This window comes from Rhamphochromis longiceps, linkage group LG19 (genome assembly GCF_057381845.1).
Source record: "Rhamphochromis longiceps isolate RC_006_pf linkage group LG19, R_longiceps_female_GT1.1, whole genome shotgun sequence".
NCBI classification, from domain to species: Eukaryota; Metazoa; Chordata; class Actinopteri; order Cichliformes; family Cichlidae; genus Rhamphochromis; species Rhamphochromis longiceps.
In genome coordinates, this window is record NC_140575.1 from 21405694 (window position 1) to 21430023 (window position 24330).

General features: G+C 39.9%; 2 protein-coding genes across 2 annotated transcripts; both read left to right on the forward strand.

Annotated features, from left to right (window-relative positions):
• Window positions 1-1899: 1899 nt before the first annotated feature.
• shprh (SNF2 histone linker PHD RING helicase) lies at window positions 1900-17765 on the forward strand. The gene is made up of 30 exons (XM_085390716.1): window positions 1900-2040; window positions 5669-6259; window positions 6480-6609; window positions 6702-6920; window positions 7072-7150; window positions 7572-7722; window positions 7846-7948; window positions 8032-8291; window positions 8385-9038; window positions 9518-9769; window positions 9856-9934; window positions 10198-10361; window positions 10528-10784; window positions 11002-11123; window positions 11388-11476; window positions 11620-11712; window positions 11828-11935; window positions 12336-12478; window positions 12587-12760; window positions 12932-12994; window positions 13077-13302; window positions 13490-13627; window positions 13949-14050; window positions 14150-14221; window positions 14578-14766; window positions 14848-14940; window positions 15033-15119; window positions 15826-16004; window positions 16637-16717; window positions 16824-17765. The coding sequence occupies exons 2-30, from the start codon at window positions 5678-5680 to the stop codon at window positions 16918-16920; spliced, it is 4986 nt and encodes a 1661-aa protein (XP_085246842.1). The 5' UTR covers window positions 1900-2040; window positions 5669-5677; the 3' UTR covers window positions 16921-17765.
• Window positions 17766-18126: 361 nt separating this feature from the next.
• On the forward strand, window positions 18127-23839 carry LOC146646672 (pancreatic secretory granule membrane major glycoprotein GP2). Its single transcript, XM_085390720.1, has 9 exons — window positions 18127-18385; window positions 18914-19002; window positions 19107-19211; window positions 21097-21257; window positions 21351-21486; window positions 21977-22071; window positions 22594-22762; window positions 22983-23097; window positions 23202-23839. The coding sequence occupies exons 1-9, from the start codon at window positions 18298-18300 to the stop codon at window positions 23375-23377; spliced, it is 1134 nt and encodes a 377-aa protein (XP_085246846.1). The 5' UTR covers window positions 18127-18297; the 3' UTR covers window positions 23378-23839.
• The last annotated feature ends 491 nt before the right edge of the window (window positions 23840-24330 follow it).

The window sequence follows — 24330 nt, forward strand, 5'->3', positions numbered from 1 at the left end:
TAAATAAATAAGTCGGGGATAGATAACGATTTGACAAGCTTCCATTAAAACCCCCTGGACCAAATCAGCGCAACGTAAGAGACTGTTTATAGGCAGTCGCTTACTTTATGCAAACTTCAAAGAGACTCGTCAAACTTCAATTTAATTTTTCCCTCCTGCGTTGTGTCTGACACGGACAGATGTGATGTACTTGTTATTCACTACTGCAGCTGTCAAAAGAGAGCGGGCTCTGCTGCCACCTTGTGGTGAAGGGGGTGATGCCACTGCTGCAACCTCACTGAATAAAGGTTTACTCAACCTTAACCTTTGTAATCCTAACGATTAGACCACAAAATAAGCAACCAGTACAGCAAAGAATTTGGCATTGCATGAACTCTCTATAAACCTAAAGCTTTGTGCAAAAATGCTGACTGACTCTTTTTTCTTTTTTTTCTCTTTTTTTTACATTTTGCTTCCAATTTTCTTGTAGTTTTGGCCATTGACTGCTTTTCGGCTCATTTACAAATCAGTGTTTTTACCTGAGAATTGTCAGAGGAATCTCTGTTTTTTGTAACGCTAAGCCACATAAAAATGACATATTAATCATTAAAGCATAACAAAAAAAAAAAACAAACAAACACCCAACTCAAAGGATGAAACACTGTTGTGTCTACATGTAAGAGAAAACTTAGCAAAGAATCAAATTTAATTCTATCTTTAAGCAGTTTGTTACCAGCAGCTTGTTAGAAAAAGGTATAATTTGTGTCCTGGTCCAGGTAGTCTTTTTCCCACTTCTTTCTTTTCCTTTCTCTTGCCTGCTGCTCTCTCTCTCCCTCTCTCTCAGGTGGAGTTGTGGACCTGCTGTTCTCGCTGGCAGAGCTTCTGATTTTCTTCAGCCCTCATACCAGTTCCCTGTCTTTTCATCAGATGCCAGTGCTTTAAATGATCATCTGCCAAAAAAGGATTACCGGTATTTAACCTGTTCCGAAATGCTTGTTGACCTATAATCAAACATGTTTCTTATCATTCATATTAAGTCATTTTCAGCCAGAAAGAAAAAGTAAAGTACAAGCCGTAGTTTAAGCAAAATTATTTTTATGCATCCTTTAAATAGTCTTACTGACAATAAAAATAAAATTTTCATGAAGCCATTCTTAAGGAAGGGAAACGGGGAGGAAATGGCAAATTACACCAGAACTGGCCTGAAAATCAGTGGAAACAAGTCTAATTGGGTGATGAATCAAGATTTGAAATTTGGTTCTAACCGGCACCAGTATGTTTGGAAGAGGTCAGGAGAGCGGTACAACAGTGAGTGTTTACAGCCTTTTGCAAAATTTGGTTTGGGACCATATTTCAGCCAGCCAGTTTTCAAATTTCCTGGAACTATAAACACATTAAAAAAACACATACAGCCAGATTTTAATGCAACACGCACTGCCTTCTGGAAAGCATCTTATTGGCAACTGCTTAATTTTTCAGCATGATAATTATTTTTAAACACACTGCCAATGCAATATAACCACAGCTGGAAAAAAAAAACATGCAATAGAGCCTATCAGTCATGGACTGGCCTTCCCAAGACCCTGGACATCAACGTTAATGAAGTAGTGGTAGTAGAAGAGATGACAAGAAAACTGAAAAGAAGAAAGAGTTCAGGCTGAGTTGAAGAATAAAAGTGGTCATATACAAATATTGACTTTTAAACTCATTAGACTCGAACAAACTCAGTTTTTGTCTGTTTTTGTCTGATATTGGCAATATATATATAACCATGAAAAAATGTAAAGAAATGCAAAAAGAAAGACAAAAAAACAATCATTTGGAGCAAATCATTTAATCTGTTGTAAGTTTTGAGTCATACAAATTTGTGTTAGATAAACTTAATCTGACAGTTTCCCCTGCTTTGACGTCATTTCCTGCATTTAAAAATGGCGGACGTCAACATTGATGTCCGTAGATGAACTGTACAGCGATTCAGCCGGATTGTGTGGAGCTGCTTCAACATGAATCGGTTTCTCGTCGTGCTGTATTAACAGGAGCAGTTTGAGGCAGGCTCGACAAGTAAATATGCTTTTTTTCTTTTACCTTTTTAATTTGCTTGTTTGCAGTCAGGGGATGAAATGTGGCGCGCTGTGCGAAAGTGCTCTCATTGTGTAACACTGTTTATACCACAGACTGTTGTGTGCTGATGGTTTCGCTGCTGACTGAATTCTCAGAGGATAAACTCTCCCCGCAGGGAAGGAGCTAATTTTAAAACTGCTATTTGTAAGCCGTCGTGTAGAAGATGTATAAGTTAGCCAGCTAGCAATACATGTAGCCTGAGCCATAGGTAAACACAGATACAATGTAGGTGAAGTGACAGGCTCCAGCTGTGGATGCAAACTTAAACTCTGACAGGTTGTCTTGTGGGATATGTCTCATTCGCTTTGATAGTTTAATAGCACAGTAAGTACCTCACATGCTGCTTCCATTGATATGCTATCTTCCAGTATGAGCCTTGTTGACCTGTTGGTAAATAAGAAGTCTGTTGTATCCCATAAGAGGCCTTTACTGTGAAGCAGGGTTTCATCTTAACCAGGAAACTTCAGGGTCAACCCTCAGTTTTCTGTACTACAAAGGCAGATCACTTCTACCTGGGATCAACATCAACATAGTAGCTTATGGTGCCAACCTAAATAAGTGGACACGTTAAAGTCATTTTCCGGATTAGAAATCAACATACATGGTATCACCACCTATTGTTCTCTGGAGAACGGCCTCACCATTATTGGAACAGCCCTTGAATTCAATTTGTCCATCCACTTTCTTCAACTTATCAAGTTCTGGAGATTATCCCAGCTATCATGAAATAGAATAGAATTAGAATTAGAATAGAATTCAACTTTATTGTCATTGCAAATGTCACAAGTACAAGGCAATGAAAAGCAGTTTGCATCCATCCAGAAAGTGCTTTAGCAATAATATAGATATATTACAGAATATGGAACTATTATAGGTATGTTACAATGTACACGGTATGAAGGTATGTTATGAATATGCTATAACTATAAGTATGTACAGACTATAGTGAGTTTACAAGCTATGTACAGGCTATGAAAAGGATATAAATATGGTTAAAAATATGAAACTATACAGATTGTAGATATACAATTGTGAGTATTAATAAACAATTGTAGAACTATAATTATTGTATTGTACAGAATGATTGTCTATACTATTCATATGGTGAGAAGCAGGGTATAACAGATTGCCACATTATTTTAGGGTTAACACAGAGACAGACTCACATTCACCAAGTAACGTAAGGGAGATCTTTGGACAATGGGGGGAAGCCAGAGTAAATACAAACTCCACACAGAATCCAGACTGGATTTGAACCCAGAACGTTCTTGCTGTGAGGTGATGTCACTAACCACCACACCATCATGCCACCCTACATCAGAGGACTAAACGTCAATTTAATGAAATACTTACGTATGATCAATATTGATTCCTGGCTCAGTCAGAGACACACATACATTTGGGTTTTGTCAGGAAGGGCAATCAGCATAAAAGCTGCCAAAAGTGGCATTATACTGTCATGAATAGGGAAGCAGCTAAAGGTAGCTTTGTTACTTAATTCTAATCCATCAGATTCTCCTGTGTCTTAATGTCAGAGTATTTTGGGTATGCTGAAGTTGCACAGGACCCAAGTTCTCCCCAAACAAAATAGCGTGGCTGAATAAGAGATCAGCCTTGAACATCACAGGTGCTGCCACTCTCATAATAACTGCTCACAAGGGATATCCACAATATGTCGTTGAAGTGGTCTTATTATAATTAACTGTTGCAATTATGGGTGCTCGTCTTAAACAAAAAAGTTTTTTAAAAAAATGAAGAAAGCTTATGTACAAGTAATCCCAAGGATGCAAGAGGTTAAACTTTTTAAAACTCCAGTTTTTCCTACTTTTGACTCTGTATGATGCCTCTTGCCCTATGGTAGCTGGGAGAGGCTCCAGCCCCTCGCGACCCTGACAAGGATAAGTGGAAGAGGATGGCTAGATGGACTCTATATGATGTCAACATATTACTTCTAAAAGGATCATCTTAGACACAAAGCTCTAGCTGTGAGAACAGAAGCATTCATGCATGTACAAACATACTACAGTATTAATATAAAAGTCTTTGTAGAAACATTATTTTTGCTGTGGATCTACCAGCAGTTGATTAATGCTGTGCACACTCAGGAGCTGGACAGTTTCCGAAAAAGTCATCTGATAAAGTCAGCTTAAAAAGGTTGTACCAGGGCACAGTAATACATAAATATGGATTTAGTTGAAATGTGAATTATGCATGAGTACTAGTAGAGTATATTAAGTCCTGCATAAGTGCATGTAAAAATGTAATGATTTAAGGAGGGATATAGGCTAGAAGGCAACATAAATAAACAAAATGTTTGGTTAGTGGAAAATTGGATTTTACTTAATTTTGTTTGTGTAAAAGAAAAGCATATTCCAGCTGCTCCCTTATTCACCAGGTGTTGCCATACTCTATAGCTCTGCATATTTAATTTGACAGATTTTTTGAACTTATTAACATTTAAAGCCCATTCGTTCTACATTTTCTTCTGAATAGTTGGTTGGATTTTCTGACATTTAGTGGGTTTAGATGCAAAAAAAGAAGTGAATGAACATTTAAAACTATCACAATGTGCATGCTATTGTGTGTGCACTCCATTACTGCTTTTTACAGTAACAAGTAAGGGCAGTTTTATGTTTAAGTCAGTCATTACTCATGCCACAGACAACAAGCTAGTTACAAAAGGAGTTTTAATATGTTTAACAACTGTATGATCTAAATTACAAGAAAATATCAGTTCACTCTGTAAACAAGTCACCGTGTTGTGTTTCACTATACCAACTGAAAACATGGAACATGGAACTGCTGATGAAAGAGTCATGTCTGCACCTTGCACAAAATACGGTATATTATTTTTCTTTAAGTCATGTGAGTAGAGGGCCAGTGAAGGGGGGTGTTCAGTCAATTCAGGGAATCAACTTCATGCAAAGACTTCAAGTATTAAAAATGAATTAATATCTATTAATATCCATCATGAATAAAGCTATGCAACGGTAATGAAAAAATTTAAAGTATTCTGATTTTATATTTTTTTGGGTAACTGAATTGAGCGAAGATCAATGTGGACATGGTAATTATTTTAAAAAAAATCTTTGATACATGTGGCTGTTTTCTACAGTTGAGCGAAGTTAAGTGAGTAAAAGAAGCCTTTGGAAATAAGTATTGGACTATTTTGACAAAAAATAAATAAAATCAAAAATCAAAAATCACTATGGCTTGAGCCAGAAATGAGCCATCTCAAACAACTTCATGCAAAGACTTCAAGTATTAAAGGGATTTGTGTTTCCTCTGGAGACCGAACCATAGATCTTTCACTTATTAGGTGAATGAGTAAACCACTTTACTGTGGAGCCATGGTCTGTATGACGGAAAGTTTTTATGATTAAGTTATTGTTTATTATTAGGCAATAATCAACCTTGTTCAGGGAAACTCAGGAAGGATATTTTCTCTCTGCCTACCAAATATAAATATAAGTATCTGGCATATGCTACTGATGTAGTTATGAATAAATAAATGACGTTGTGTTTATTTTTTTTGGTGAGCGTTTCATAATATTTGCCCTCTTTGCAGAGCTTCACCATGAGTAGCCGAAGAAAGAGGGCCCCTCCTGTGAGGGTGGATGAAGAAGCTAAGAAGAGGTTGAACTGGAACATGTTGGAGGACCGCAAGAATGAGGAAGTCCAGGAAGATGAAGAGATACCGACTTGTTCCATTCTTTCAGCGGACCCAGCTCCTAGTAGCACCCTCCTCTCCCCTCCAGAGGCCGCCACAGAGGCTGCCTGCACCCCTGTCCTGTTTACAGAAGAACTTCCCAACACGTTGTCCGACATCACCGCTGCTTCTACCTCTCTGGCGCTCACTGTGTTTCCACTTTTGAAGCTCAGCCACATCTGGAAAGCACTCATTGGGGAGTTCAGTGTCAGGCCAGCCTGGCTCCCATCTGACTGCGATCAGAGAGCTTTCACGTTTCACAGGATGGGTGAGCAACTCTGCATCAGTTACAGCAGCTGTGATGAGAGCTCAGGGGTGCAGTGCAGTCCTGATGAAGACACTTGTACGGCAGAATGCAGCCTCCGTAGGATCCCATTGGAGGACCTCGACTGGCTACAGAAGAGGAGGGTGGTGCAGCTCTGTCACCAGGCAAAAGACGACTCAGTCAAGGTATATGTAGGTACTTTTACTGGGACACAAAGATCCATGTTTAGGCTTGATTTTGTTAATAAATGGTCATGAAGTTACCTGGCTTTTAATACCATATATTTTTTAAATCAGCTGTCTTTGGCTGGAGTAAAATTGTGCTCCTTTAGTCAAATCATCAAACAGTTCAAGTTTTGTTAAACATTATTTTATATTTAATCTTTTTCCTGGCTCTGTCTGGCAGGTGGGGATTTGCTTGCTGGAAACTGGGCTCGGGAAGCCAGAATTCCTCAGTGAGGGAAATGCTCGGCTCAAAAAAGCAAACCAACTGATGCAGAAGTTAATGGAGTATTTCTACGATTTCATTATTCCCGGTAAGCAGACTCCAAGTTCTTTACACCATACTATAGCAGCACAGGGTTTCCAATTCACCTTGACTTGTTTTTGTTGCTTATTCTCCATAAAGAGGTCGTAGATAATGAGGAGGAAGAATGTGATACCGACCTGGAGAGGCAAAATGTTGAGGAGCTCTACGATTATGTCAGGCATATGCACCAGGAAGAAAGCCAGAAGGTGACCTATGACGTTCAGCATAAGGCTCTTATTCCTATACTCAGGCCCTATCAGAGTCAAGCAGTCAACTGGATGCTGAGAAGAGAGAAATACAGGACCAACTCAAGTAAAGGTGCCTCTGTTCATTCCCCTACAGCTCATGCACCTTTAACTGGAATTTTAATTGAATTGAATTAAGTTAGATCCCTTTGAATTTAAGAATTTTTGATCTCAGTGGTTTGTCTCAAAAAGCATCATATTCAGTATTTACTGTTTCTTTGCAGAACAATCATTGCATTTCCTCTGGCGGGAGTTGATCGCTTTGTGCGGCAAAAAGCTCTTTTACAACCCTTTTATCGGCTGGTAAGAACATAGTTATTCTCATGTTAAAGGTTCTGATCATTTGGAAACATTTTCTGCCTTTTCAATATTATAAAGATGATGGGAATCTTATCTTTCTGCAAACAGTTTACACTTAAACTCAATATAATCCACAGGCCTCACTGTCAGCAGTTTTTATGGGGACTACTATTTAAGTTGAAACCACAAAAGTTGTGTGTGTTATTATTTTGTTTGTTAAGCACCATTAGCATAAAACTTGATGGGAGAATTGTTATCTTAAAATCACAACAGTAAAACAGGCTGAAGGGACACCATCAGTGGAAAAAAACGTGTGTAATTTGAATGAGTTGACCTTTAAACTTGCTGTTATCACATTAAGGTGACTCTCAGGTATGATATAGTTCTGCAGCTACTAGAATTTAGTTTCTTTTTTTATTTTTAGCTTAATTCGAGAATTTCCACTAGCTGGCATTGAGTGGCCCGGTGGGATCCTGGCTGATGAGATGGGGCTTGGAAAGACGGTGGAAGTTCTGGCTCTAATCTTGTTTCATACCCGGCAGGACCTCGAACAAGAGGCCCTCACACTCCCTGTGGTTAGTAGACCTCTACTGTGATGAATGCCACATTTGTTTTCTTCCCTAAACGTTGTAATCAAATCTTATGTATCATACAATGGTTTATGATTTATTTCTTTTTTTAATCTCATGGCTTTGCAGGGAAAATCTGTGAATTACTTTGTTCCTCCTCCTCCGCTAGAAAGAAAGAAAGTTATCAGCTGCAAGTCTGAAGCTCAGCCTAAAATTAAAATATCCTACCCAAGTATGTCACTCAAGTCTTTTTAGGCAATCCGCATAAGTCACTGAAATTTCACACCTTTTTGAATGATACTTATATTTCTCCAGCTGTGCGTGTCATGCTACTCACTGCTATAAAGGAGATGAGATCTGGCAAGGGAGCCTCAGTCAATGCCATCTTCACCTACATCCGAGCCACTTATGGCTATGACCTCCTCAAGAACCGCAACCACATCAGGAAGACGCTGACAAAGCTCATAGATGACGGCATGGTTGACCGGGTCAAAGGTCGGGGCTTGGCGGGGTCGTTCAAGCTGGGAAAGAAGTACAAAGAAACAAAGAAAACATTTGCAGGATCATCAAAGTCTGTAAGAATAAAGAACTTCTAATATGAATGTTTCATGCCACAAATATGACTTTATTGCGTTGCCTGAGTTTGGTCTGCATTTGTCTTTCTTAAGACTTCGAGAAGCACAGATTGCACGCCCAGGAAAATGTTTCAGAGACGAGCAAAAGAAAAGGCAGAGGCAGCTCTACAAAACTCTCTCTCAGACGATCAGAGAGATCCGAGCACCCCTACATCTGACTGCCCTGTCTCAGAGGAAGCAGAAACAAAGACAGAGTGGGATGAAAGTCTGAATGAGAAAGCAGATCAGCCAGATGACATGCTGGATTCTTCCACGGCACCGTTACAGGTTTCTCAGGATAAAAGTGACTCAGATACACGAGACATGTGCAGAATAGCTGATCTCCCCGAAGAAAGAGGAGAAGCTTCACAGCTCGATGATGACAAGGAGACGGAAACCCCCACCAGAGTGTCTGTCGTCCCGTTTAACACCCCTGACTACAGATTCGAGTGCATCTGTGGTGAACTCGGCATCATTGACTACAAGGCCCGCGTCCAGTGTATGAACTGTCAGCTGTGGCAGCACGCAGACTGTGTGAACTATAAAGAAGAGAGCCTTGAAACTACACCTTTCTACTGCCCTCACTGCCTGGTAGCCATGAAACCCGTGTCCACAGGAGCCACCCTCATAATTTCCCCGAGCTCCATCTGCCACCAGTGGGTCGAGGAGATCAACAAGCATATCAGGTCCTCCTCCTTACGAGTGCTGGTGAGAGAGTAGATTCATACATCAGTCTCTTGGTAGTATCTCATATATAATATGCTTAAAGTCTAAAATAAAAATCAAATAAATCTTAAATGTGCTTCCTGAGTAAAACCAAAAGGTGGTTTTGATTATTTACAGTTATTGTTTGGCTCAGTTTAGGCACAAAACTGATTGGTTAGATGTAAGTAACAAAACTGTTTTGTTAAGATTAAGAAAGACCAGGGTTTGGTTTAAAATACACCCTCTACCTTCCAACTTTCAGGTACTCTGAAAATGATACACTCACTTAAATCATTGCATGTTACACTACTGTACCATCACAACAGTGCGAGTCGTCAGTTGCAATGATGACGCAGAGCAGGAACAACACAACATTGTGCAAGCACTACACATCTTTTATAATTTGTTAAAGCACGCACTCTTCTCTCTCTCATCTGTGTTTAAGCATGCCTAATTATTTTGCCTTTCACATTCCTCTTTAGGTTTATCAGGGTGTGAAGAAACATGGATTCATTCAGCCTCACATGCTCGCCGAGCAGGACGTGGTCATTACCACCTACGACGTGCTGCGCTCTGAGCTCAACTACGTTGACATTCCCCACAGTAACAGCAAAGACGGCCGCCGCTTCCGCAACCAGAAGCGTTACATGGCTATACCCAGTCCTCTGGTAGCTGTGGAGTGGTGGCGAATCTGTCTGGATGAGGCTCAGATGGTGGAATGCCCCACTGCGAAGGTGAGATCATTCAATTCTTGTTGCATCTTACTTTGTTTTGTTATTTAAACGTAGTTTATGCGACCACCTGACGTTGATCCCATCAGGCTGCGGAGATGGCTCTACGTCTTGCGTCTGTTAACCGCTGGTGTGTCAGCGGCACTCCAGTCCAGAGAGGCTTAGAAGGTAAAGTGAAGAAGCTGTTACCACAGAAGAAAAAAGAAATACTATGAGTATGAATGCAAATTGAATTTTTTATGTAGCATATAAAGATATAAAGATAAAAATAAGTGTAGGTTTTTACTGCCTTTACCTGCCAAAATATAATAAAGCAAAGTGTTTTTGAATCTATGCACAGATGTAATTAATCTGTCAAGGTTGTGATTTCAGTCTTTGGTCTCTTCAGCAGTAAAAAAAATAATAATTAAAACTTTTGTTTTTTGCTGTAGATCTGTATGGCCTTGTGCTTTTCCTGGGAGTTGACCCATACTGGGTGAAGCACTGGTGGCACCAGCTTCTTTATCGTCCCTATCGACGTGGAAATACGGAACCTCTGTACCATGTGATCGCTCAGATATTATGGCGATCGGCTAAAAAAGACGTCATTGATCAGGTAGGATTTTAAAAGTATTTTTCTGATCGTTGGCCTGGATTTCATTGAGACTGTCTGAAGAACTATTTTGTTTGACCCATTTTTTTTTCATATGAAACACATCCTTAAAGCTTTCTCTTTTGAATGTTTGTACTCATCTTAGATGGTCCTGTTAATCTTTCTCCAGATTCAGATCCCGCCTCAGACAGAGGAAGTGCACTGGTTGCACTTCTCGCCCGTCGAGGGTCACTTCTACCACCGTCAGCACGAGGTCTGCTCCCAAGACGCTTTGGTTAACCTCAGGAAGATCTCAGACTGGAGCCTGAAACTCGGCAGCCTCGACCGCCGTACCGTCAATACCATCCTGTGCCCGCTGCTCAGGCTGCGCCAAGCCTGCTGCCATCCACAGGCTGTCAGGGGGGAGTTCCTGCCTCTGCAGAAAAGGTATTGTGTTCTCAAGATGCTTATGCATGAGATGAGGTCTTATTAAAGGCAGCTGCAGCAGTTAATTAACAGTCCAGCTGGACTAGATCATAACATTAGGATGATTGAAGCCCCCCCAGCAACCTTTTTGTTGCTGGGGGTGTTTATTTAAAGCTGACCCATTCTGTGTAATCTGCACTGGAGGATTTGTTAAGCAGGTTTGCCTGCCTCTCTGTAGCACCATGACAATGGAGGAGCTCCTGAAGTCCCTGCAGAAGAAATGTCGAGTGGAGTGTGAAGAAGCTCACAGACAATTGGTGTGCGCACTCAATGGTTTGGCTGGAATCCACATCATCAGAGGTATAGATCCCCACTTCTATACATCTGCTCCCTTTGCTCTTAGTTTCCCATGGGAATTAGTTTAAACAAAACAGAGGCCACGATCCCATCTTTGTGTCTCCCGACACTTTTTGCACCGGGATGTTTTGTTAAGGCTGGTCTCAGTAAAGCGATATGTTTATTGTTACTGCACTGAGGTGATTTGTGCAGCCAACTTTGTTTGCTTGACATGTAGTGGACATTTTAAGTGGCACTAAGGATGACTATTTCCTTTGCCACCTGCAGGTGAGTTTGCAGAGGCAGCAGAGATGTATAGAGAAGTGCTCCGTTCATCAGAAGAGCACAAAGGCAGACTGAAGACTGATTCGTTACAGGTATGTGGCCTCATACATTTCATCTCTACAAAGACTGAGGGAACACATGACTTAAAAACCAGAAGCTAAAATCTTTGTTTCTGGCTCTTAGAATGTATTGACATAATTAATTTTCTATTACTCTTGCCATTGTGGTAAAACAGAGGCTTCATGCTACCCATAACTTGATGGAGCTGCTAAGCGCTAAGCATCGTGGGATTCCTCCTACCCTCAGAGATGACAGACTAGATGAAGAGGTGATTCACAAATATATATTATACTGTCAGAATGTATCTATTTTTCTTCTTTTTAAATCAAAGCTGTGTTTTAAGAATTACTACTGCAGTTTTTTCATTCTCCTTGTCTCTGTAGGCCGAGCAGCTGCGACAGCACTACATGACCAAATACGACTCTGAGGTTGCAGATGCTCGGCAGGCTTTGCAGCCGGTGCTGCAGAACATAAAAGAGCTGAAGCGAAAAGTGAGAACTTCTTTACACTCGGGGAAATTACATATTTTATGAAAAGATTACATATATAAAGAGAGACATAAGTGATGTTTAGGAGTGCAAAACCAATATCTTAAGATCATAAAATTTCTGCATTGATTGCCTTTTTATATACATCCTCTGCAGCTCCTAAAATGAACTTACTTGAAATGTATTTAAAATGACATTTATTTGGATCTGTTAATGAACTCCAACAAATTAGCACAGCAAAAAGAAAACTGCATAGCAGGAAATTGGAGCTTACTGATCAAATTATTTTAATAAAAAGAAAATAGTAAATGTAGCTAATGGCACTATAATTGGCATTCTACTCGTTACTTACACAAACAGTTAAAGTAGTTGAATATCACTATGATTATCTATCTTTCTCAAGGTCAAGCTGAACTCTCCCTGGTGGCTGGATGTTATTCAGAGGGCAGTTCGCTGCTCCACTGATGACGACCTGGTGTCCCGCATCAAGAATGAGCTGACGTCCAGCTACAAACAACAAGCCCACAAGCTCTCCATGGCAGACAAGTAAGCACTTTTTTATCAAGTAGTTCCGAGTAGTTGCATAGTGGTTGCAAGCCGTTACCTTGAACTTATCAAAAGACCAGGATGCTTCAAGTGTCTGGTGTCCTGCAGGTTCCGTGATGGCTATGGTCTGCAGTTTCTGCTCACCACACAAATGCAGGACCTGATGAAATCTCAAAAGACCGTGCAAGATGCAGTGAAAAGTCTTGAGGGTCCGGCCTCGAAAGAAGTTATAGAGGAGGCCACAGTTTGTCATCTCAGGCCAATGCGACTGCCACTCAACAAGTATGTCGTCAGCATTTTGCAGCTTCGTACAAGCACTGTTAGAAACCTTAAAATGTTCAGTTTATAAAGTTATGTGGAGGTTAAATGACAGCTTTTCCTTGTGTTACATAACACTTCTTTGTAAATACTCTGAAACTTATTTTACCTAATATCTGTCTTGTCATTTTCTAGCTGTGTTTTTTGCAAAGCGGATGAACTTTTCATAGATTACGAGTCCAAGCTGTTTTCTCACACGTAAGTAGAGCAGTATTTTTAGATCCATCATTAATCAGATTACATAACCAAGCGGTGGTTAATCAGTAAAATTCCTCCACAGCGTCAAAGGTCAGACAGCCATCTTTGAAGAAATGATCGAGGATGAAGAGGGGCTGGTCGACGACCGTCTCCCTACCACTAGCCGAGGTCTGTGGGCAGCCAGTGAGACAGAACGCACTTTGAAGGCCATCTTGTCTTTTGCCAAACTTAAACGCATGGACCCAGACCTGGTGGAGGAAGGAAACACTTTTATGGAACTGTTTGAGAATTGGAAGAAGGAGTACAAGGTTTGTAGGCACACCTACAACATTACAAGGACAAACGACAACAAGAGCATCTTTTATTTTTTAAAAAGCTGCATTTTTCCAGTAGGGCTCCAATAGGCATTTGGTATTATTATATGTATTATGAGGAGTCAGTTTAACAAAAATTCTTTTTTTAAGTCTTTGTTTTGGTGTTGGTGTTTGTCCTCAGGTGCTGCACGAGTACTGGATGGTGCTGCGTAATCATGTGTCAGCCATCGATGAGCTGGGTATGGCCACCGAGAGGCTACGTGTGCGTCTGCCTGATGAACCAAAGCCCAAACTGCCGCACATCATAGAGCCCCACGAGGCGAGTTAAAGACAGTGACACTCATTTAGCATAGCTGCACGCTTATGACAGTCTGGTAAAAGATAATTTATACAAGTTGTGACAACATGACTGACTTGTTATTAGGACTGTTAAAGGATTGGCTCTTTGCAGAGTTACTTTGCTTCATAGACTAACTGTCTGCAGAGATTTAAGGGGGGTTTCTTCACTGTCCCCGAGTTTTCTCATGTTATTGTTGGATCAGTGGGTTTCTACATATAATATAGATCTTTATATTTGCAATTTAAAGTGTCCTGATATTTTTCATTAGCTGACCCCTCCTCTCGATTGTTTTGCTCCCAGGTGGAGCAGAACAGAGTCAAACTTCTGAACGACCAAGCTGTGGCAAAATCTCAGCTCCAAAAGAAGCTCGGCCAGTTTTTGTATCTCACAAATCTGGAAAAGGTAATTTTATAGGTGATAGTAATTACACAATTCATAAATTTACCCCAGCTAAATGTATTATGTGAGCTTACTCTGAACAACATACATTTCTTGATCCAGTCGCAGGACAAGTCTACTGGAGGTCTGAACCCAGAGCCGTGTCCCATTTGTGCTCGGCCCCTGGGACAGGAGGTGAGAGTCACTACTTCTTATACATCTTGGTTGGTGGGAACATCTCAGTAGATCATCAGTTTGTGAAATATTCATACCAGCCTGTCTAGCATTTTCGAACAAACCACTTACAATCTGCTTTCTTCTCCATTCTGATGCTCAGTTTGAACCTCAGCAGGTCATCTTGACCGTGTCTACTTGCCTAAATGGAATAGGTTGCTGTCACATGATTGCCTAATTAGATATTTGTATTAATAAGCAGCTCAACTGGTGTACCTAATGAAGTGGTTAGCGAGTGTTTGTAATTAATGTCAATAGTTATCCATACTCTGCTAGTCATACTTTAGAATAATATCTCGCTCTTCTCTCTTTTCCAGTGGGCCGTGCTGACGTGTGGACACTGCTTCTGTAACGAGTGTATTGCTATCATTGTGGAACAGTACAGCGTGGGCTCAAGGCGGCGTGCCATCAAGTGTGCCATTTGTAGGCAGACTACATCCCACACAGAAATCTCTTACGTGTTCACCACCCAATCATCCAGTCAGGACCAAGACATACCAGTCAAGGTCAGCCAGCGACCCCATTTTCAAAGAAAAAAATAAATGTATAACACAGCCATGACAACGTTCCTCTTCCTGTGTTGTCAGGGAAGTCACTCTACCAAAGTGGAGGCAGTTGTGAGAACTCTGAAGAAGATTCAAGTGACCAACCCCGGGGCCAAATGTCTCGTCTTCTCCACGGTAACAGTTAACTATCCGCACTCTTCAAGACTTACTTTGGCGATATCGAGTTTGGATCTGACCTGTTTTGTTGCCTTTTCTCTTGTGCACAGTGGCAGAGTGTCCTGGACATCATCGCCAAGGCCTTGTTTGACAATAACATGGAGTTTTCTCAAATCAACGGGATTCACAAATTTCAGGTTTGAATTTGACACATAATGAACGCCACAATTTTTAATACACACCCCTGCTTTTTAACTTTTGTATTGTTTTGTTTTTTGTTGAAATACCACAGACTGTATGATAGATTTAAACATTTACAGTAAACCCCCTGTCTAAGGACTGTCTAAATACCTACCTACTAGGTTTTCCTTGGTGTGTATTCTCCACCACCAGCAGCTAAAACAGCTGTTCGGCTTGCTGCTACACCTTGTTCTTCATTTGAGGTTGTTTTTGTTTTTTTGTTTTTACCTGAGATCACTCCCTTGAGAGCACACCAACCCTAAACTCAATATTTCTTCCTTTACCCCGGGCCGCATGTTTGTTTGTTTTTTGTGTGTGAGCTATACTGCCAACAAACAAAGAGGTTAATCAATTGGAGATGAATTCTTGCCTCTCATATGCAGAAACTTAATAACAATTAAGGTTTTTCTGTAGTAAAATACAATATAAAGACTAATGAATACATTCATTGTCTATGTTTTTGTGTAATACAAAGGAGAAACTGGATAAAATCGGCACGTTAAATAATTGTTTGAATTTGAAAATACACAGTATTTAAATTGCAGTATAAATTTTCAGGGAATCCTCATTTTTTTCTTAAAATAAATCAATTACCGAAGCATCTCTTGATACAGATATGACTGTAATTTGTTCATTATTGCACTGTTCATTGTGGTTTTCCAGGAGAATCTAAGTTCCTTCAAGTACGAAGAGAAGATCAACATTCTTCTTCTACCTCTCCACACGGGCTCCAATGGGCTGAATATCATCGAAGCAACACATGTGCTGCTGGTTGAACCAATCCTCAACCCTGCTCATGAGCTCCAGGCAATAGGCAGAGTGCACCGGATTGGCCAAACCAAGTAAGGAGCAGGCAGTAAAGTGTGTCAGTAAACCTCTGAAGTTTCAGCATAACTTTGTGGGTCCTTTAGAGCTTTGTGTAGATGTGTTGCTGCATCTACACGAAGCTTCTGCATTTTTCTCATCTTGTGAGAATTGACTTCAAAGCTGCAGTTTATTTTTTTTTCTTAGATTCATGTTTAATACGAGTGCAACCTCCAGTTATTTAATAAAACTATAAATCCACAACTATGCAGCTTATAATATGTCAGAAAATAAAGCACTTAGAGTTCAGCAGGATACACTGAAATTGATTTCATTAGTTTTTTGTTTTTACTCACCACTGTGCTCAGGGATACACAGTTCTTGACCAAAGTGCACTTATATAGCATGCACACCTCTGTCAGTGCTGTACACACATCATTATTCACTGCTTCTAGTTACAGATCTGCATCAGAATGCACAAATGCATGTAAATTAAATCCAACTAAGAGTACTTTTTTTTTCATTTAGGAGCAGTTAAAGTCTGACAAAGGAATGACAATGTGGAGAATTTGTTAATCCTTTTATCCAAATAATATTTATATTAAATTATCCACCCTCTACTGAACAAAAAACTAAACAAATGCTCATTTTTGTTTCCTCTCTCCACCAGGCCAACATTTGTTCACAGATTCCTCATCAAATCTACAATTGAAGAGAGAATGCAAGCAATGCTGAAGACGGCAGAAAAAAGGTGCGTGTCAGTTCTTAATGATGCTATTTTTGTATTTAAATACAAGTTTAAGAGGTCAGGGGATACGCTGTTGTCAAAGTACCAATAAAAGTCTTTTTGATTCCAGTCACACCAGCACAGCCATGAAGCACTCGGAGGCTGCGGTACTGACAGTCGCTGACTTGGCTGATCTGTTCACTGAAGACACTGAACCTCTGGAGTGAATCTCAGCACTGGGCTCCTCACTTGGTACATACCAAGTAAAGCAAACAGGAGAAAAAGGGAGTTCACGATTTACACAGCGGTGACAAATTTTGCACATTCCACTTTTTTTATATAAGCATCCTGATGTTATGAAACGAATTTCCAAAAACTATTTTAAGAAATCGCTGATGGATGATGACTACAAATTTCTTACTTGTTGAATTTTAACTCAATTTAGAGCTGATGCATTTGCATCACTTGTCATAGTTGTATCTTACTGGTCCAACTTGTTCAGCTGTGTTTGTTTATCGCATTTAGTCAGGTGTGTTCATTTATGTGCAACTTCACTGTATCTCCAGATGGACTGAACCACTTTGAGGCATTCTCACAACATTCAGGAAATAAAAGTCTGTGAGTGACGGGTCGTCCGCCTGTTATTGCCAGATTTCTTTGTGCCGTCCTTTTACTGTGTGGTTAAAAAAATGAAGCAGGAAGAACGCCATTGATTTGTGCTCACCTCTGACATAAACTCACTTTTACTCTTTTACAACTGAAGTGAAAGACTGTCGCGGGATTTCTTCGGCCGGGCAATCGACCTTAAGTTATTTCACTGTTGAAACAAAGCCACACAGTTTGGTCTAACAATGGCGCCCATCTTATTTGCAAGACAAAAAGAAGCACAATGTGCAGATTGTTGGAAACTAATCTTGTAAATCAAACTTGTAAAAATTGTGTGAAGATGTTTTGTGCTTTACAGCAACTGTCTCATTCTTTTCTATTCCTCAAAATCGTCTGGTCAAGCTTAAGAATCGTGTGGATTAATTAAATGTTACTTGTCTTAAACTGATTAAAATAATCATTCCTCTTGTATTTTATGGTCTCTTCTGCCACACACATGCACTCACTGGTACTTGGCATTGTTAGCGAATTGCCCTTGACTTGTAATGCGTTTTCTTTTCACCTGACTGACTGCGATTCCCGTACTTGTAAAGATTTTAAGATGTCCAGACAACAAAGAGGGACAGCCTCGTGCTGGTGTTCCTTTTTACATGGTTACCAGACTTCTTGTTAGTCTGTGTAGTAAGAAACGGTCATATGATGTTTACTAAGAGAACGTCGCCACAGTAGGCGGTGACATGCGTGTTACCTTGGACTCCCCCGGTTCCCCCTATTCATGCGTGGAATCTCATTGTTGTTGGGGGCATCATTCAAGCTGGTGTTTTTTAGGGCTTGAGGGAGGGCCGCAGTTCTTTAGTTTTCAAGGGGCTGGAGTAAGAGAGGGGTACTACATTTTCTGGTGTCAGACTGTGGTGAATAGCTCCCAGAAGATTCACAGAGTGTCAGAGAAGGAGCCAAAAGGTAGTGGAGTGGCTGAGCTACCAGAAAGCAGAGGGAAGATGGCATCTGCCAGTTTGGTTTTTGTCTGGCTACTGCTCACCATGAGGATGGTTACCTCGGCAGTCTATCTGGAGTCTGAGGCGGAGGGTGAGCACACGTTTCACAGCTCACAAATCTGGGGATGAACAAAAAACAAACTGATTATTGATTAGCATGTTTTGTTTTGTTTTACTGGCTGCAATAATTGTAAAAAGGTTCTAACTCAAGAGAGGAGGATTTAGTCCAAGTCCAGTGAAAGCTGGAGTATAACTGGTGCCTCCTTTGGCAAAAGCTGTATGCCTTGACATTAAATGCAGTGACGGGTTTCAACCACATTCAGGTCTTGACTCTCTGAAAATGATTGAGGCTAATTTTTAAGAAAAATATATAGAAAATGACCTGTATATACATACATAATGCTCAAAAGTACTGAGTCATAGTATAACTTTCAACAAAAGAGGAAAATAATCATTCTAAAGCTAATATTTGGATATTGTTGGTTTGGTTGATTTACTTATTGGTGGCTACACTGTTGGTCCGCTACATGTGCTGACTGGTTAAATAGTAATATACCTGTTTATAGGTGCCGAGTGTAAAATGTGACTGATAAAATAACTTTGTTTTTTTTACTGTTAGAACTTAATGAAACTGTCATTTGCACCAACGACCGTATGGAGCTTGTTATTCCAAGCGCTTTTTTTCTCAACAAAGTTCCTCCTGTTTACGTAAGTCATCACTGACCAGTCATTAATAATGCCAAAGAGCACTGTGTCATTTTGAGTAATTATTACATATTTGTCTCTATTTGCTTTGTGTCTTCTCTTTTAAGGCTTGGGATTTGCATTTAAATGATCCGGAGTGCCGTGGTGATGTAGTCGGAGAGGACTATGTTTTCAGCATTAAGACAAATCTGTCAGATTGCGGCACTATAATGGTATGATCCATCTTTGATTTGCCTTAAAAAAATAGAGGATTGCTCCTTCAGGTGATCTTTTAAGAGTGAACTCAGATATTAAATTCAGGTAAATCTGATAAGAAGACAAGTTACTCTTTACTACCTCCATTAATGTTAAGAGGATTCTCTTCATAATGAATTAAAGGGTCTACAGGTGCTGCAGGAATATCTTCAGATCCATGATCCATCACCTTCTTTCTACTGTGTTGTGAATGTGGACTATGAGGCTCTGTGTTCAGATTTTGTATGGAAATTAGCTCATAGCAAGTATAATAGATGGACAGAGAAAGGCACACACGCTGAACCCAGAGAGACGGGAAGGAAGAGAAAAGAAGGGGAGGAGTGGCATTTCTTCAAGAAAGACGGACAGAGCTGTTCTTTTTGCCTATAACAGGACAGGGCCTCATTTAAAGCATCAATGGGACTCTGAATGGCCTTGTATTTCTTATTTATCAGCATTCACGTGGGCAATGAGGCTCACGGTTATTTTAATCCAGCTGCTCTACACTGAAAGTCAGCCACTGCTTAACACATAAGTGTCCTTTAAATCCTTGGAATGCTTTAAAAATTTTCTTGTAAACCACCTAAAAGGTTAACACGGCTTTCAGCAGTTCTCTCAGTACTCAATTTCTGCGATTTACAAGGTTTTTGCACAGAAGCTGAGGAAAGTAAGTATGCTCTGAAGGAAAAAGGGCTGTTGCTAAAGGAGAAGAATGTCACAGCTGTCAGTCATGCTTTCACCTTGACCGTAGCACCTTTTACACCCTGCCATCAGAGACGCCACGTTTACAGTTTCCTCGCTGACATTTCTGGATGTATAAGACTCAGAGCCTTCGTGATAAGTGCACGTAGCAGTGGGGGGTTATGTAGTTTGCTGCGAGATCTGTCAGTGGTCCTCTCATTGAGGCTGCCCCGGGGGAGCGATTGAGTGTTTACCAAGAAGTAGTAAAAAATGTTGAACTGTTAGAGGTAAAGACAGTTTGTCCTGCTTTGTAACCATGGTCACCACCCTGCATCTCAACAGGGACCTGCAGAAACTTCACACACCAGCTTTTCACCTGTTCCCATTTTATGGTTTATTTTAAAAGGATGGTGACAGCTGAATAAGAGTATTTAATCCCAGTGACTACTCAACCTAACTTTAACTTAATCTCTGTATTATTATAGGTTGTTTACATTACAGTATAAAGCACCTTGATCTAACTGTTATGTGATTTGGCACCTTATGAATGAAACTGAATTGAATTAAAAAATGAATGTGGTGATGCTAGCAAATCCACTTTGCCAGTATTCATATGTACCACAGTAGAGTTTATGTATTGTTAAATGTTAAGTTGGACTGGTACTTATATAGCACCTTTCTACTCAGTTGAACACTTAAGGCACTTTCTAATACAAGTCTCTTTCACTCAGTTACACAAACATCCACACAGTGCTTTTATCTATGCCTAAGTGCTTTCTAACATTCACACACACTTGCACCCTGATGAATATGGTGGCATGGTGGCAACTCAGGGTTCAGTATCTTTCCCAAGGATACTTTAACATGCAGACTAAAGGCCGCCCAACCTGCATTATGTTAGACTCGTGTGTATATGTCTTTTATGATGTCGCAATCCAGACATTAGTTAGACAAAGGCATCAAACTTAACTAAACTTCTAAACTTTCATAAAAGACATTCTCTTAAGATCTCCACTATTTAATCAGCCCATCACTTAATTTCTATTCCAGGTTTCTGCAGTTGTTCTTACCTAAAACAGCATTATTGATTCCTATTTCTATAAAAATCTAAAAAGTAACGGTAAAGTAAACAAGCTACATTTCCCCTCACTGACCATCACACATGCTATGTTCTCTCCATAGGCCTCAGATGACACACACATGGTGTTCATAAACACCATACACAACAACTACTCAGATATTATCACAAGAAACTACATCAACATAACATTTGCGTGCCGCTACCCCATCAACTACATGGTCCAACAGCCCAACGGAGAAAACATGATCAGAGTGGACATCAGGTAAATGTTTTCTTCTTTTCTGACTTTTCTCCAACTGGAGAATGATTTGTTCTCAACATTTGGCCTATTTTAATAAACCCATTGCCTCTGTAGACCTATCACTCTGAACACTGAGGATGGGAATTTCTCAGTGTCAATGCTGCTGTACAAAGACGAAGCCTTTGAGGACAGGTGGACCACTGTGCCATCGCTGACTCTGGAGGATAACATCTTTGTAAAAGTTTTCATGGTAAATCGCAGTGAAATGTCAGTTTAGTATATTTTTCACCTCCAAATAGTAAAGATGTAGTTCTCACCTTAACAAGCTGTATTATATATTTGCAAATTGGAATGATGCACAAAAGCAATATGTTGTATTTGCATTTGATTGGCAGGATAAGTATATCTGTTAATATCTAACAGGGATTATATATACTTGGCTCTGACTGTTAAGCATTCAAAGTGTTGTTAATATTCACAGCTATTTTTGAGTTAGTTTGGGTGTGCTCTTACACAAGGTTAAGCAATATGTTTTGTGGGTAGTTTTCCAACCAGTGCTGGAAATCTAACACTCCACCCATGACTAGACAGTCATTTGAGTCCTCTTTCGTGCTGTTATAATCTCTTGGTACACCTGTTGTTTACTTACTATGAGTCATCATTTTGTTGTGCGTTATGGAAAACTGTTTGTCCTGTTTAAGGAATTAATTGACCGTTGCCGAACTCTGTCTGTGTCACAGATACCTTCTCATCTGCAGCTGCGTATGGAGAGATGTTGGGCTACGCCGACCAGTGATCCATACAGCAATATTCATTACACCTTCATCGCAGACAGGTCTGCCTCTGGACTGTTTAAACTGAATGCAGATGAAAATGCATGATTGCCATGTTTACACCACATACTTTGAAGGTGTGGAAGCTTGTTTATGGCGTTCTCCGTGGCTGTGTTGTTTCACCACATTAGCAAACAGTTCCACCTCCTCCTATGGGTGCACTGTTGAAATCTGAAATAAGAGAGTTTGTTGCATAGAGAGCTGTCCAGACAACAAATCTCACAGGCTGGTCATGTGACTCCTGGCTGAGAGGCCACATGCATTTCACTTCAACAGCTGTGCATGCCCTTGACAACCAGGCAGTATTTGGTACTGTTGGCAACAGCAGAGTTATGAAATGCACCAAGATTTCTCAGAGCTAAAGAGATGAAGAGATGAAAGCACTCAAACACTTCTGTGTTGTATCACCTCAAGTTATGTTTGCATTTTTTTTATTAGCTGTTTCTCCTTTTGTTATATTTAAAGTGCAGCATCGTGTTTCATTGCTATCAGCAGGCCTCTTAGACTTGTCTCCTTCCCTCTAGCTGTCCAGTGTTGACCAACGACCAGACTCTGAGCGTGCTGAAGAACGGTCAGGGCCCAGAGGCCACGTTCAGGATACAAATGTTTAAGTTTGTCGGCAGCTCTTATACCAACGTCTTCCTTCACTGCAACGTCCAGATCTGCCACAGTGGTCCTGGTCTGTGTCAGCCTGTGAGTGACCTCATGCTGCACCCATTCCTCAAACTGATAGTCAGGAGCCAGTTCAGACAAGTAGCCTGCTATATGTCACCAATATAGACCCGTCAGCCTAGGAGTGGTTTTCAGCCATATGAGCTGCCATCATTTTAAATATACAGTGCTTATGACTGTATATTTGACTGCTTATGTTGGTTTTTAAATTTCACATTTCACTCGTGTATTTGCCAAACAGAACTGTTCCGGTGAAGATGGATTACTGAGAACACGGAGAGAAATACCACTGTCCCATACAGTGTCTTACGGACCCATAAGACGACTATTAAACCACAGTGAAAATCCCAGTCTAGGTATGTTTAATTCAGTCTTTGCAGTTAATATAGTTTAACTTCATAGTTTAAAGATTCCAGACACTGTAAGCAGTTCATAAGCATGCAGACCCACTTGTGTGTAGATGCAGGAGGAGTCCCAGCTGTGGAGACCTTTGTCCTTGGAGGACTGCTGCTTGTCTTGCTGCTGGTAACAGGAGTCTTTGGGAGGTTGTGGCTTCGCTCCAGACATTTCTACCCAGCACGGGAAGCACAGCTTACCCTGTCCAACATTCATCACATCTCAGAAGTGGCCTCATGAATTGTATGGACTTTATAGAATTAGTAAATGGACACAGGAAAACATACGTACACGCGTTTTTATAATAATGTTATATGTTTTGTGTATTATGCTCATTAGAAAAAAATTTTGTTTGATTTGTAAAAAGCTGTGGGTAATAAACATTTCTCTTAAACACATTCCTGATATTAAGATACTTGTGCTTTATGTCATTATTTTTATTTTGTGCTACTTAATTCAACTGCTGTATACCATTTGTATTTTCACTGAAGTAAATTCTTTCTTGCATGTGTGGCTTTTACTCAAAAAGCAACTGTAGTGCCTTTTCGATTGAATATGATCCAGAGCAACAAAACAAAAAACATGCCCGAACGTTTAATGTTTTACTTTTTAATGTTATATGACACACAAATATGCTGCTCAGTTTTGGGTCACATGGTTTTAGTTTTAACACGTGACCCAAATAGCAGATGTAAATAAAACAATGTTCTTAAATTAATCATGTTTAATCGTGTTTCACGTTTAATGAAAATGGATGTGAATTTGCTGTTAATGCTTCCTGGATATGACATGAACAGTAATCAGACTTTTTTTTTTTTTTTTTTCCTTTTTATTTTCACAAATAGTACATAATTACATAACATGATACAGTGTACAATTCAAAACCAAAAAATAAACAAACAGACAAACAAACATAAAACAAACAAACTGATAACTAAACACATAAAAAAAAAATGAAAAAAAAAAACAGCTCAGTTCCATTACAGTTTAAACACTCAAGAGAATCCTTGTAACATAATATTAGAAACATCAGGTTCCACATAGTTCAAGTATGGTTCCCACACCTTAAAGAATTGATCTGTTTTTGAATGCAATATACATGTAAGATATTCCAGTGGCACTAAATCCAACACTACTCTTTTCCAACCTTTAATAGTTGGTACTTTTTCATAAATCCATTGGAGTAGTATATT

What these genes read in the sequence shown, in the direction of transcription:
- LOC146646672 (XM_085390720.1), top strand. Translation starts at nt 18,298, where the DNA reads ATGGCATCTGCCAGTTTGGTTTTTGTCTGGCTACTGCTCACCATGAGG. An exon ending in TCTGGAGTCTGAGGCGGAGG is followed by an intron (nt 18,386 to 18,913) that starts GTGAGCACACGT and finishes TTTTACTGTTAG; the next exon opens with AACTTAATGAAACTGTCATT. An exon ending in TCTTTGTAAAAGTTTTCATG is followed by an intron (nt 21,487 to 21,976) that starts GTAAATCGCAGT and finishes TCTGTGTCACAG; the next exon opens with ATACCTTCTCATCTGCAGCT.
- shprh (XM_085390716.1), top strand. Translation starts at nt 5,678, where the DNA reads ATGAGTAGCCGAAGAAAGAGGGCCCCTCCTGTGAGGGTGGATGAAGAA. An exon ending in TTGCAGGATCATCAAAGTCT is followed by an intron (nt 8,292 to 8,384) that starts GTAAGAATAAAG and finishes GTCTTTCTTAAG; the next exon opens with ACTTCGAGAAGCACAGATTG. An exon ending in ACCAAGACATACCAGTCAAG is followed by an intron (nt 14,767 to 14,847) that starts GTCAGCCAGCGA and finishes CTGTGTTGTCAG; the next exon opens with GGAAGTCACTCTACCAAAGT.